At 45.4% G+C, this 15,938-nt stretch overlaps 1 protein-coding gene across 1 annotated transcript; it reads left to right on the forward strand.

The window, feature by feature from the left end:
• The first annotated feature begins 666 nt into the window (after positions 1-666).
• Positions 667-1,653, forward strand: LOC146079687 (taste receptor type 2 member 40-like). Its single transcript, XM_083186356.1, has one exon. It carries the CDS (start codon positions 667-669, stop codon positions 1,651-1,653), a length of 987 nt encoding a protein of 328 aa, XP_083042482.1.
• Positions 1,654-15,938: the final 14,285 nt, after the last annotated feature.

Consider the following 15,938-nt stretch of genomic DNA (forward strand, 5'->3'; position numbering starts at 1 on the left):
TCCATGTACAGCACTGCGGACCACTTGTGGCACCTTATGAATAAAATGTAATAATAATAAGCAGAAAACTCAGCGTGAATTGTTTTTAATTGGATATCATGTGTATTGGGAGCATGCATACCCATGATCATCCAAAATTGGACACGAGGCCCGCAAATATCTTGAGCCCAATTGAATACCCTTCATGGAGTTTAGTGTTTCCTGCATTGTTTTTTGGTGGCTACAGTGAGTATTGGTCACTAGAATAGTCCTATCTTAGTCAGTGGGGGCTGGTAGTTGATGAATTTGTTATAGCTCTTTATTATTTCGAAGTTGGGCCACTTGCTTGAGTCTGCCCCCCAGGCTGAGAGTAGCCAGCCAGCCCCTGTGTACGGGGCTTAACAAAATGAAAGTGGGGAAATAATAAGGATGTTTCAATATCATTAAGTTCTGGTCTAAGATGGTTCAGAGTAAGTGCATTATTCTATACTATGTCTGCTTGTTTCCTAGTTGGCTTATATCTCTGCAAAATGTCATAAGTATTATTCCACATCTGAAATCATTCTTATCTTTCCCCTACTTATCTTTCAGCTAATATCAATGAACGTTATTGACAGCACTCTATAACAGCTGCTACAGAACATCATCAAGATCATCTTGTTAGTTATACGTGTCCTAAATTATCTGATGCTACCAATATTTATTGTGGCTTCCATGGCTGTTTTGGGTATCAGCACTGTGATGGCAGTTTTCACTAATACCCTTATCATTGCTGTCAACCTCATAGACAAAGTCAAGGGAAAGAGCCTGAGTCCTTCCGACCTCATTGTGGTGACTCTATGTGTATCCAACATTTTATTTCAGTTCATCATGTTGGCCAATGATTACCTAAGTTTCTTGGAAACTGATCTTTACTTCTCTGAGGAAGTCTACATCATTTTTACAGTCATGCTCATTCTTCCTGTTTACTGCAGTTTCTGGTTCACTGTTTGCCTCTCAGTCAATTACTACTTGCAGATTGTCATATTCTCTCATCCATTTTTGATCAGACTTAAAATTGGAGTCTCCCAGCTGGTTCCACAGCTTCTGCTGGCCTCTGTATTCATGGCAATGGGTACCGGTGTGCCTGCAGTCTGGAGCTTCTACAGAGATCTACAAGATTTAAACATATCAAATAATATGAGTGTGGAGATCTCTGTTCCCAAACTGAATGTTGCCTATCTGTTGCCCACGAACCTCATTAGCTGTTCCCTACCCTTAGTTTTGGTAGGAATTGCCAATGGACTGATCATCAAGTCCCTTGTGACTGAAACTCACAAGTCAGACAGAAATGTAAGAGGGGATCTGACAAATCGGGCAGAAGGTCGGATGAGGGCAGCAAGGACCTTAAGTTGCCTCCTTTTTTTGTACTTATCCTTCTACATATCAGAAATCCTGATGTTTATAGATGCTTTCCCTCTATATAGTCCAGGTTTCTGCATCTGCTTGATGGTCATTTATAGTTATTCTCCCGCACAGTCAATTGTACTTATATTTGGAAGCCCTAAATTGAAGCAAGTGTCTATTAATTTACTCCATTGTAAAGGTAATGCGGATAAGGAAAAGCCCAAGACACCAAAAGTGCTGTTTATAAAGCTAAGAATGAAGAAGACAGTGCCCTCACCAGAAGAGTGAACATGATGGAGTTATGAACGTACATGGGGCGGATTCACAAAATTGATTGCAAATAAGGTGATATTTACTATAGTTATCTCCACCCTGCTGTTGGCTTTGGGTGTGGGCTTTGTGTGGTATGGGACTCCGACAGTCGGGATCCCGACAGTCATTAGCCCGATGTCAGGATCCCGACTGCCTGTACTCAGACAGCATGGCGAGAGCAAAAAAGCCCCTTGCGGGCTCACTGCGCTCGCCACGCTGTGGGCACGATGGCGCGCTACGCGAGCCACCTATTCTATTGTCCCTCTATGGGGGTCGTGGACCCCCACGAGGGAAAATAGCGGGTGGCCATCGGGCACCCGGCTGTCTGCATTTTGACAGTCGGGATCCTGACGTCGGGATCCCGACTGTCGGAGTCCCCTCCGGGACCCGGTTGCTTTATAGCAAAATGAGTCTATGTGATTTGTGGTGCCAATATTAAAAAAGAACACATATCCAATATTATGTATTATATAACCAACACTTCCAAGTCATAATATGCTCAGTAATAATCTCACCACCTGCACTTTATAAACTATCAATACTTCTACTTGAGTGGGCTATGTGTATGCAGCCTATCACATCTCCCATTTATCAATTTAGCTCTCACATTACAAGAAAGCCTCAAGGTGCTCAAGGTCATGCATATCAATCTTCTTCCACCTTGTAGGAGAACTAGCCATTTGTCAGATAGGACTGAGCATCTCATTAATTGTGGGCTTCCTGGGTACTGACTACTAACTAGTCTGACAGTTGCATAGAGTGGACTAACAAGATCAGTTCAGCATTTTTGTTTGGATGCAGCAACCATGTGGAAAAATGTTAGAAAAAAATTGTAAATTCCAAACCAATGTGTAGCTTTTATAATTCAAAAAGGGGTGTCACCATATCCACCCTAACATAGTGAAAAGTACATAAAGCTGAATAATAAAAGCTATTATAGGCGCTCAGTGGTAAAGAACATAAATACTATACAATCCTCTAATGTAGAATGGGAAATAAATAGAAGAAAGGCGTGAGGATCCGCTGTTTCATCGATAGTCCACTTTTAAATGCCCGAACTCCATCAAGTATGTAGAAGAGGATAAAGCGAATAAAAAGAAAACAAAAAAAAAATGTGTAGTATTGTCAAAATAAATAAATTGACAGGTGACTTCTCAGGTAATTTGTTCCTCATAGTCCAATAAGGGAGCTTATCCCACTCACATGAAAATGAATGGTTACGGGTGTCAAAAGGTTTCTTTTAGTTTTATCTTGAGTGTGTCCACCATAAAGGGTAATTATAGGTTCCATACCCCAACTCACATGAAACAGAATGCAGTAACTCCCATAAAGGTATCTTTTTATTTTCTGAGGGTAACTCCTCCTCTTAAGGTATCAATCTCCACCTTGAAATTGAAAACAAACTGGGTTGCAGTTCTCAGTGGCATGGTGCAGCCACTAAGGCCACAGGATAATAGAATGTATAAAATGGGGGATGGAAACTAGGGAAGGCAATGTGACTTTACCACTTTACAAGGCAATGGATAGACCTCACCTGGAATTTGGAGTGAAATTGTTGGCCACACAACTGGACAAAGTCCAGCGAAGAACAACCAAGCTAATTAAAGGGTTGGAGTCCTTAACCCTTTGAGTGCCATCATCTCTGTGATAGATGTGCAAAATATCCACTAAATATTCCACCGTCGCTCACATGTCTTATATAAATTCAAATAAAAATGTTGTGTAAAAAACATTGGCCCTTATTCTGGTTGGTGCGGTCGAGCCGCATATGCGGCTCCGACCGCACCAGACGAATCCCCGCCCACCCTACGGATCGCCACGGCCGTCCGTACACGGACGGCTGGCGATCCGCATAAAAATGGTGGAGGCTACGCCTCCACCATGGTGGGAGCTGCCCCCTGCATTCGATGGTCGTCGACCATCGAAGGCAGGTCCGCACGCCGCGGCAGCTCCCGCAAGCTGAGACCACACGGACAATCGTCCGTGTGGTAGCTTGTATGGGGGCTGAAAGCTGACATCCGGCGACGTCAGCTTTCCGCCCCCATGAGTTGCGTCATGGCCTCATTACCATGCGTACGCCCCGCGTTTGCATGGGAACGCCCATGAAACGCGGGGCGTACACATAGGGAAATGAGGGCATGATGCCTCTCACGCCCCTATACGCCCCCTTTGCGGCGGACGAAATACGTCTGCGGCGAAGGGGGCTGCACATGCGCAGATTCACCTCTGCGCATGTGCAGAGTAAAAACATCGGCGGTACGGCCGCACGCGGGCCGTACCGATCCGATTAGAATAAGGGCCTATATGATGAATAAAAATATTTGCTTGGCAATTTTCATGCCTATTTTTAAAAATACACTTGGCACTCAAAGGGTTAAGCTACGAAGACTAGTCAAATTAGGAATATTTACGCTACAAAAGAGACATTTAAGGGGAGACATGCTTAACATGTACAAATATATCAGGGGGCAATATTCTAATCTATCAGGCAACCTCTTTACGTTGAGGTTGGAAACTAGGAGAAGTGGGGCATGCATACAGACTAGAGGGGAGTAGATTCCCTATCCTTAGATGGAAAGTTTTTTTTTTTACAGTCGGGCGATAATGGTATGGGACACTCTTCCAGAGAAGGTGGTGATGGCAGACACATTGAACACATTTATAAGGTTGGACAAACAACTATTGGAACAAAACATTGAGGGGTACTAATCACTATTCAGCCATAGTTGGTGCAGATGGTAGTACTAAAATGGGGATATCATATCTAGTCTATACCATCTAACTGGTCCTGTATAAGATTGAACTTGATGGATTTTTTCTACCTCAACTACTATGTTACTATGTTACTATTTTATTTGTAGCTGTAAATTGAATCGCTTACCCCAACTGACATTAGACAAATCATGATAATACATGTAAAGGCATCTTTTTAATATAACACAGATCAAAAGCTAAAATGTAAGACTTTCATAATGACTACATCTGTGCACCAGCTTTGGAAAACGTGGACCATTGGTAGATCTCGAGGACTGGTTTGGCCACACCTGGTCTATGGTCTGTAAGGTCTAATAAACAAACCATATCTATGGGGTAATCTATTCTGACAATTGCAAATAAAACATGGATTATCTTAGTTAAAAATATAAAACATGCACAATGGAATGTTAATGTGGAATAATGCTCATTAGCTCTACCTCTGTGTAGGAGGGGGGCTGCTGCTGGCCGCGATGCTGCACTCTACCCCGCCTCTACTACTGGTGGCCCCCGTGATGGCCATGGGACTGGTGAATGCGCAGTATTATCCACAATACTGCCTATGCGCTGGCCCCATCTTCTATAGGCTGCTTTGACAGCAGCCCATAAAAGCTAAATCACAGTCTCAGGACCTGTACACTGCAGATGACAGTCCCTGTGAATATGTAGATATTGGTAAATATAGAAAGGGAGGGGAGATCAGAGTGCGCTAATAGACCAATAAATGTCACTTAGTAGAAAGAAGTATATTTAATATAAAATACATATAAAAGGTACATATAAATCATGTACAATAAAAAGACCCTTCTAGGGGTGTCACAAATATACAGTTGGTGAACATCAATAATAATTGCTCAGAGATTTCTTAATCACAAACAGAAAGCCCAACGCGTTTCGTCTGAACCAGACTTCATCAGGGGCAGAAATTGCGGTCAGCAGTAACTATAGATGTTCAGTACAGATAGTTTTGTGAATCAGATGTCAATAAGGCATAATCCAGTAAATTTCCGCAATCAGGAAACAAAAGAGTATTCTAGCTTGAAATGACCAAATATATGGTAATAGCCAGGTGTGACAGAATCCTCAAAATAACATTAGCAACGTCAGGAGCAGTAGCATACAGCAGGAGTTCACCAGTGTGAAAATATGTTCACATTACTGAGGATTATGTTTAAGTGTGCCATTTTGGGGCAATGCTAGGATATGCAGATTCATAACCCTCCTTTATATTTAGACTTTTACATCACCATATGGTTTAACATGATGTGATGTATACATACTGTATATTGATGTGGTTCCATTCAAAATAATTTTATTGTGATTAAGTAATGAAATGTGGGTATTACAAGTGGTCTGCACACCATCATCCAGGGCCGGTGCTAGGGTGTTTAGCGCCTACCTGCAAACTATAAATTTGCGCCCTCTCTACCATAATTAATAAAAGGACAGAACGACAAACAGACAGCTGCTGACACACACACACAAATGGTGACATGCAGACAGCTGCTTACAAACTCACGTATGCTGACAGATGTTTTCTGACACACAAACGATGACTCACACATGTAGACAGCCAATGACACACACGAATGCCGACAGCTGGACTCTGACACAGACATGCAGACATATGCTGACACTAACTTGTATATGTTGACACACAGATGCTGACAAGAAGACACTAAGACAGATGCTGAGAAACATTAACCTGCTGATACACAGATATGCTGACAAGCTGTCACACAGATGCTGACAAGCTGACACACAGACAATGACACACATACTGATGCCACAGACAGTGACACACCGACGCTGACAAACTGACACACACACACACACACACACAGATGCTAACACAATGATGTTGACACAATTATGCTGACACTGACAGATCCTTATACAATGATGTTGACACAGAGACATGGACGCTGACACGCAGACATATGCTGACATTAACATGTTGGAGCTGTCACACATAAGCTGTCACACATGCACTGACAGATGCTTACTCACAGATGCAAAGATTCTGCTGACACACAGACGTTGATACATGGATGCTGAGACACTGAGAAACGCACACTGACACACACTCATGATCACACACAGATACACAGAGGTTGACACAGATACACAGCCGCTGCTGGGTGGGAGGGATGTAGCACCCAGGTAGTGAGATAGCAGAAGGAGGGGAGTGAGACACTGCAGTCGGGCTGAAAACAATGGGGTGGCGACAACGGTGGCAGTGTGGGTAAGATGTAGAGACCACGGGGTGGGTGACAGCGGCAACTAGGTGGGAGAGAGGTAGAGACCACGGGGGCGACAGTGGTGGGTGGTGGGAGAGAGGTAGAGACCACGGGGGCGACAGTGGTGGGTGGTGGGAGAGAGGTAGAGACCACAGGGGTGACCATTTACGAGAGAGGTAGAGACCACGGGGGGGGGGGGGGGGGGCAACAGCAGCGGTTGAGTGGGAGAGCAATGGGGGATTGGAAAGTTTGGGTGCAAGTAGAAAAAACGTCTTAGTGGTACTGTGCGGCAAAAATGGGCGTGGTCAGGGGGCGTGGTCATATGACACAAGGGGAGTGGCTACATGACAAAACTTTATGCCCCCAGTGCCAGATATGCCCCCCACAGTGCTATGTATGCCCCCAGTGCCACACATATGCCCCCAATGCCAGATATGCCCCCAGTGCCACACATACGCACCCTACGTCCGCAGAAACACAACATCGGTCCTGCTGTCAGTAGTAGCGTAACTTATGCATAACACCCAAAACATTTGCCAACAGGCATAGGCGCCAATTCTGTGGGTGCTCAAGGGCCCTAGCACCCACAAAAAATTATGAGCACCCACGGGCCCATAACCACCCAAGTCCCACTGCCAGGCTGCCCCTGTACCACCAAACCTGCTGCCTGGGATACGCGAGGCAGTGTGCCAGGAGAAGTGTGTTGTAAGCAGGCCCCTTTCCCAAAACCGTGACCCAGCAACTGGCACATGTGCACTTGCGCATACAAGACGATGCCTGGCACCATTAGCAGTGTCTGCCTGGCACCATCACAAAGTTGCTGCTCTGGTGAGTAATAACTGCTGGGCAGAGTGCAGTGTGTGTACTGCCTAACGTGTGTTCTTTTTCTATACACACATACATGGGGAAGGGACGGCCCGGCCGGGGAATGACTCGGGGAGAGGCTGTGGCTGGGGCGGCGGAGGCCCAGCCCCCCGCCACTTAGATATGCGCGCATGCGCATTAGACACTTTCCAGGGCATTTGTTATGGCGGTACGGGGTACCGGCACAATATGTTTTACCGTTAAGCCGTACCACCCCGTACCGCCATACTTACAGCCCTGGGTGCAACAAATAGCTAAAGTATACAATATATACAGTGCATAAATGTGTGTGTGTGTGTTTGCGTGTGTGAGTGTGAGAGAGAGAGAGAGAGAGAGAGAGAGAGAGAGAGAGAGAGAGAGAATATAACTACACACACTATGTAGCTCTGTACAAATTATAAACACACACACTTGTAGCTTACTAGGTTGTGAAAGGGTTAAAGCTGTTTTCATTCTTGGCTCTCCTTGCAGCAGCAGCAGCATGTAGAATGTAGAGGGGGAGGGCTAGTAACCGGAGTACAAGTGGGAAGAGTTCCGTGCTTAATACCAGGAACATAAAGCAGCAGGGAGATGCTGCTGAGACAACTGCCAGCCTGTGCGGACGCCGGCCGGACATGGGAGGAGGAGGCGTTATTAGGAGGGACAGTGATCAGCTTCTGGGTGGGAGGTCATGCTTCCGGCGCTGCCTGTCATACACACTGACAAGTGCAGCAGCCGAGCCAGCAGTAAAAGCAGGACAGCAGAGGGATGCAGAGCGGGCAGTGCGCCTCTCCTGCCCAGCGCCTACCTGCTTTGCATCCACTGCTGAGTGGGTAGCGCCGGCCCTGCCATCATCCACAATAACGCTCACTAATAGGCCCACATAAAGCCACCTTTGTCATTTATTATGTGCATGCTGCCAGGAAACATGGCTTACATGGGGCATTGGGTTATATGTTGTAAAATATTTGGTTTTGGATTTTAAACATGTAGGTGAGTGTTTTAGCTGTGCTGGAGTTTAGCCTATGTGTTGCATGCATGTGTACATAGTAATAGTGTTTTTGTACATTTTTCATGGAATTACTCACCAGCAGCTTGTGAATCCACGCTTACACGCTGTGCAGTCTGTGGAGCAGAACCCCTTCTGAGATGTGGAGCTGAAAAAACATTGGAGGACACGGTTTAAATGATTTGCATTAAGGACATTTGGAACCAGCATGCATGAACACATGTGTAAATTGATCTGATCTAATTTATTACATGGCCGAACATTAATTTTGTTTATTCCTCAAAAGTTTGGAAGCTAAAAAATCATGTGAAGCCATCATTTATTGTATTGTTTTGTCTCTAAAAAATATTACTTTACTAAAAAACAGTAGTGATGTTTCTTATTAGATGATGTGTTATAAATATGTTCCAAAATAATGGTAATTCCCACATTTACAATAGTATGTAATTATTTTTTTTGTCGGCAATGTGTAGGCCAGGAAGGACCTCTGGTGGGATGATTTGCTACAAATTCTCCTCATAGGCTGTGTAGGTAACTTTCACACTGGTTCCGCCCCCTATGCGAGTTGCCTGCTTCTTTTCCATTGCCATTTTCGTTTTGAGGAGCTGCTTGATATTATTGAAGCGCTTCTTCACATTGTGCACTTTACCCTTATGGTTGCTTACGGCATTCACAACACCAGTAATCTCCTCCCACATTTGAAGCTTATGCAGCATATTAGTCCGTGCATTATCTTTACCAAGAAGGTGGTTAAAAAAGGGCACAATGGCATGGATAAGGGCAGAATTCTCTTCATATAAAAAAGCGCACATGGCACCCACTGGTAGAGCCAGCGTCACCATCCATCTCCTCTCCCTCCTCCTCCTCTGCGGCCTCCTCATCATCATCCTGGCCACCATCACCCTCCTCCTCCTGCCAGTCTACCTCGGACATGTCTGCCTCCTCCTGCTCCTCCTCATGGTGTATGGCAAACAGGTCCTCTTGTGTGCTGCTCCCTGGCACTGCCCTCCTTGGTACCATGCTGGCTCTGTCACTGCTGGTCTCTCTAAGATGCTTTCCTCCTCTCCTGTCCATGCTGCTATCCTCACTACCTTTCAAAGGTCAAAATGGTGCCAGACCCCTTTATATAGGGTGTGTGATACATATTCTAGGGGACTTAGGTGGGCCAATAGGCGTGGGTGTTGTATGGTATGGTAAAGTAGTGTTATAAATCGTATTCCAGTTGGTCAGAAATTCACACTTGACCAGGTCATAAAATTGTGCCACATCGCACCTTATCACATTTTTCAGCTGCCAATTCGCAACCCATTAAATTGTAAAAAAAATAAAGTTGCCAATTTCAGAAAATGCGATAAGGTGCGATTTCGGAACCTTACTAATAATCACACTCTATTAAATGTTACCCTGGGTGTCATAAGGTAAAGAGCTGCCACTGAGCATAGGAGTATAACTGGACAGTTAATTCCACAATGACATATTATAAGATGTTGCAATTCGTTTAAACCAATTCTTGGGTGTTTTCCATACTAAATAAATTTCATAAAAATATAGTTATCCAACTGCATTCCTGGGAGAAGAAAAGGGAGAACCCGAATGGGGTATGCTAGTTTAGGAGACAATATCATTTTTATAAGGCTACCTAAATAAAATAATAGTTTTTTCCAAACTTCCAGTTCCACCAAAATAAACTCATTCACAGAGGAAAAGTAGAGGTCACAAAGTCACAAAGGAGGCTAGGGCTACATGAAATCTGCACACCCAAATTGAAAAATGTATGCAGCTCAGGGGGTTAAAGTGAGCGGGAACAGGGTGGAACTGCATTCTGACGGTTGTGTTTGAAATCGTGCTCTGAATTTGTTAGACCACATTGCATGGCCATGGGACAGTCTGCACAGGGGGAGGGGGGTTCCCACAGTAATGGATTAGGTGGGGGGAGGGCGGCATATGATATTAGACTGGATCTCCATTAGCCTGTTTCCCCCAGCCCCCCTTTGTTGCACTCAGGGTGGGAAGAAGACCACAAGGAGGGGAGCCACCAGTGCAGTGGAAGGAGACTGGTCAGCCACTGGCACTGGAGGCAAGTGTGTGGTGGTGTAGGGCAGGGAATGTACTATACTGAAAATGATGTGATCACCCTGTTATCAGGGTTTTTACTGTATTTTCATTTGCATTAAAGCTCCGCCGCCGGGGCCTTTCTGCAGGGGTTATGCCAGCTCGATTTGGCGATTTGGCATAGCCTCATAGAAGTCTATGGCTGTATGTGTGACCAAAAACAGCAGAATAAAAAAAATGAAGGAACGTTTAGACTCAGGGTTTGAGAAGGTGCCAAATATCAGTAAACAGGAGGGTGATTTTAAGAAACGGCATCTGTCTATGCCAAGGCAATGCGGTATGTCTGGAGTTGTGTAGGGAGGGATTGGGTTGGTTTTCACGGAGGGCGAGGTTCTATTTTCTATTGTCATAAGGCTGTTTTTAGTGTCAGAACTTGATAGCTTTGTTTCTTGCATATTTTGCATGTTATTTTTCAGGAACATTCACTTTAGATAAACTTATACAAGTTATTTAGTAACTGACTCCCAGTAAGATAAAAGTCCATAGAAGCTGCAGAGAAAATGATACAGTAATTTACACAAATAAGTCAGTGTATTCTTTGCAGGACATATGGGAATCAGGGTGCAATGAAGAAATATAATTAATTAGCCCATGGGACTAACACACCCATTAATTACTCAGGACACTTTCAATATAAAAATCGGTACTTGTTTCCTAGCACGGCCACACCGATTTACATCGGGGTGGTCGTGTCGGAAAAATCGGGTCGATCGCATCGCATGCGATTTGGTCGCATGCGATGCGATCGACGCGACCGACCGATTTTGGACCCGATTTTTTTTAATGAAATGTAAATCGGGTCCCTGGGACCCGATTTTACATTGGATTCAATGTAAAATATTCCCAACCCCCCCAAATGTCACGGCGTACACCCCACCCCACGATAGACGCCATCCCGAAGCGTGGCGAGCGCAGCGAGCCCCGCGAGGGGACGCGTATACCTGTGAAGTTATACGCGTCCCCTCGCGGGGCTCGCTGCGCTCGCCACGCTTCGGGCGCGGTGGCTCGCTACGCTCGCCACACTATTCTATTCTCAACTCCACGCTGACGTGGATAGTAGGGGAATGAAAAGGTCGGAGGACGCGCACCGCTGCCCCTCGCGGGCTCGCTGCGCTCGCCACGCTTCGGGTTGGCGTCTATCGTGGGGTGACGACGGGGACATCTATAATGTGAAATGGGTCATATTGGCCCATTTCACATTTTTCAAATTTTTTCACGATTTCAATGTTAAAAAATATTTTAACATTGAAGCCTATGGAAAAATCGGGGGCATCGCGTCGGGACCAATGTTATTGGTCCCGACCGACGCGATGCCCCCGATATTTTACCTTTCCCGACAAGATTTCAATGTTAAAATATTTTTTAACATTGAAGCCTATGGGGAAATCGGGGGCATCGCGTCGGTCGCGTCGGGACCATTGTTAATGGTCCTGACCGACGCGATGCCCCCGATGATGTCTCCTAGCCGGCAAAATGGACCTGATTTCAAAGGAAATCGGGTCCATCGTATGGATCGTGTACCTTAACTTAAAGGTACACGATCCATACGATTGTGGCCGTGCTAGGAAACAAGTACCTAAAAATCTTCCCACCAGTACAGTAACTATTAGTGATGGGACACACAGACGGGTGAGTAGAACATTTTCCTGGGATAACAATCACATACTGTAATAATGTACAGTTTGGATGGATAAATTGCAAGAATGCTAAATTTACTTTTATATTACAAGAGGAAAGAAAACCACACAGCACACATGAGATAGGTGTCTCTGCTACATACTCTAATGGGGCAGACATACTGGGGGAAATTTACTAAAGGAAATTTGTAAAAAATAGGTGTATTTGTATCCAGAAATACACTTATTTTGACATTTACTTTCCCGAAAATACGGCAATTCGTATTCGTATTGATATCACATCAATACGACTACAAATTGCCGTATTTTCGGGATAGTAAATGTCAAAAATAAGTGTATTTCTGGGTACAAATACACCTATTTTTTACAAATTTCCTTTAGTAAATTTCCCCCACAATGTGATATGAACTACTGATATGGACTATATAGTTCATATCGGTAGAAAACATAGTAACATCACATCACGGCATCACAACATAGTTGTGATGCCGATGTGCACCCCCACGGGCTCGGTCTCGCAAGAAACAATGGGACAGTGCAGGCAGCACAATTTTGAATAGAAAGTGTACAATCTATAGTACAGTGTAGTCAAAATTGTACATACTCAATATCGAACCATACTGTATTAAGGTTTTATGAATCTTAAAAAGCTCACACTAATTAGTAATAGTAGGTGTCTGACACTAATTAGTAATAGTAGGTGCCTGACACTAATTAGTAATAGTAAATGTTTTGTAGATGAAAACAAAACAGAAATGCATTTAAGTGTTGTATTATGATGCACATTAGCCCAGGAAAATCCTCTTAAAGCTATTATAGTTGTATTTATAAACAAGTTAAGAGTTAATGAGTGTTTTATATATCTATATATATATATATATTGCAAGGGGTCTGATGGTGTGCACCCGTACATGTGCAGATGTATTTCTGTGCATGTGCAGAACCAGGGTGCGTGCGGCCACGGTGAACAGACTGTTTGCCGGGTGCGAGCACCCAACATTGTGGGCGGGTGCGGTGTGGGATGGCGGGCCGGGGGACTCGCCCATGGGAACGCCCAGTGTTTCATGGGCGTTCCCATGAAAATGCTGGCCATTCCCATGGTAATCGCCCGGTGACGTGGGTGCCAGGGGCAGGCAGCAGACATCACCGGATGTCACCTGCCCGCCCACTTCCTCCTGAATGTGCATGCATATGTGAGGGACCTGAGAGTCACTTTTGTTATGCGTGCCATCACCCTATCGAAAGATGTGGGAGTTCCCCCTGGCCATGAATGGATGTTTATGTAATGAATGAGCACGGAATGCGAATGGGGGGCAGGTGACCGACATTCACAGGGCAGCGTCTGGTGAGCTGGCAAGGCTGCGAATACGCAGCCTTGCGAGTCAACCAGAATAATGTGTCCTAAGTAACCTGTTATCTTAGGTGAGCATAATGGACTGGAGAAAGTATGTACAGGAAGTACTGTATTTTAAGTTTAAGTTGTCTTTGTTCCACAGCAACACACAGTACCCAGGCAAAATTAAACTAACATATAAATCTAGTTTACAGCATTAGTTTACATTTAATATACATAATCTAAGCACCCTAACCCCAGCCTGGAACACACTGCTGCACTGTGCAGTCCCATAGCAGAGGTAGGTAAAATGACAAAGCCAGGCCATGTTGACAAGATGTGGTTGTCAGAGGAGTGTGTGTGTGTGTGTGGGGGGGGGGGGGGCTCGGTTTTAGGTGTTCCGTGCCCTCAAATATTTTAATCTGACCACAGCAGACAGAGCTTGACCTTCTGCTGATGCCACGTTTAACATTATTTTTGTAATAATCTATTTTGGTAACTTTGCTTTACTCAGAAAGTTCTATCAGTGCGTATAATTCTGGTCCTAATTATTATCCCCAAATGAGAGGACCATCAAATATCAGTAGAATTCCTGGTACAAATGGGGTTTGCTATTTAAATTAGGTATGGGCATTGGTTCGACCCAATAAAGGTTGACATACATTGGGTCGACACTCTTAGGTTGACAGGCCATACCTCGACACCTATAAAAGGTTGACATGGCTTAGGTCGACATGTACTATAGCTCAACAGGAACTTTAGGTAGACATGCCAAAGGTCTACATGGCAATTTTGGTACTTGTTTCCTAGCACGGCCACAAATCTTGGCCATCGGGGGTAATTTGAGTGGCCTGCGACGCGACCGACGCGATGCCCCCGATTTTTCCATTGAAGTGCATTGAAAACAGTGAAAAATTGGGTCGGTCGCGTCGTGTGCACCTAAAAATGCTTAAATGGTCCAGACGCGATGCCCCCGATTTCCCCATAGGGAACAATTTTAAATGCCTCAATTTACCCGCGATGACCACGATTTCCCATAGGAAACAATGTTAAATGGATCAATTTACCCAAATCAGCATAGGAACAATAGTAAATGGGCCAAAAACACCCCTGAACATTGAAATGTCCCCCCAAAAGTAGTTGACGCCACCCCGCCATCAACGTGAACCCGAAGCGTGGCGAGCGCAGCGAGCCCGCGAGGGGCGGCGGTACGTGTCCTCCGACCTTTTCATGCCCTACTATCCACTAGGGCGTGGAGTGAGAATAGAATAGTGTGGCGAGCGCAGCGAGCCACCGAGCCCGAAGCGTGGCGAGCGCAGCAAGCCCCGCGAGGGGACGCGGATACCTTCACAGGTAAACGCGTCCCTTCGCGGGCTTCCCAGGTGTCCGCGTCGCCATGGACACCTGGGAAGCCCGCGAGGGGACGCGTATAACTGTGAAGGTATCCGCGTCCCCTCGCGGGGCTCGCTGCGCTCGCCACGCTTCGGGCTCGGTGGCTCGCTGCGCTCGCCACACTATTCTATTCTCACTCCACGCCCTAATGGATAGTAGGGCATGAAAAGGTCGGAGGACGCGTACCGCCGCCCCTCGCGGGCTCGCTGCGCTCGCCACGCTTCGGGTTCACGTTGATGGCGGGGTGGCGTCAATAACTTTTGGGGGGACATTTCAATGTTCAGGGGTGTTTTTGGCCCATTTACCATTGTTCCCTATGATAATTTGGCTAAATTGAGCCATTTCACATTGTTTCCTATGGGAAATCGTGGTCATCGCGGGTAAATTGAGGCATTTAACATTGTTCTCTATGGGAAAATCGCGGGCATCGCGTCTGGCCATCGCACCCGATTTTTTTAGCGCCCGCGATGCCCGCGATGGCCCCGATTTTACCCCCGATGACCGCGATTCTGATCGGTGTGGCCGTGCTAGGAAACAAGTACCGCAATTTTTTTGCTGTCTATGTCAACTTACCTAAGTTTACCACGTATCTTTGCATGCTCCGGGCGCAGTGCCTTGCTACACTCGCCACACTATTTTATTCTTCCTCCACGCCCTAGTGGATGGTAGAGTATGAAAAACTGGCGTTTAAAAAAAAAATATCCTTTAAAAAACATGTAGACCTCTTTCATATTGACCTTTGGCATGTCGACCAAAAGGCCCTGCCGACCTATAGTCCATGTCACCCTAAGCCATTTTAATTATTGGCATTACAACTTGCAGGCTGTTACATAAGGTCCTGACTCACTTACATTACGTTTGCTCTCTCTCTCTCTCTTTCCCCTATATCTAATGCAGGACTTAGCTAGGAAACGTCTGTCTTCCTCTACTGATTATTTCTG

Source organism: Crinia signifera, chromosome 1 (assembly GCF_055691185.1).
Source record: "Crinia signifera chromosome 1, ASM5569118v1, whole genome shotgun sequence".
In the NCBI taxonomy this organism is placed as follows: Eukaryota; Metazoa; Chordata; class Amphibia; order Anura; family Myobatrachidae; genus Crinia; species Crinia signifera.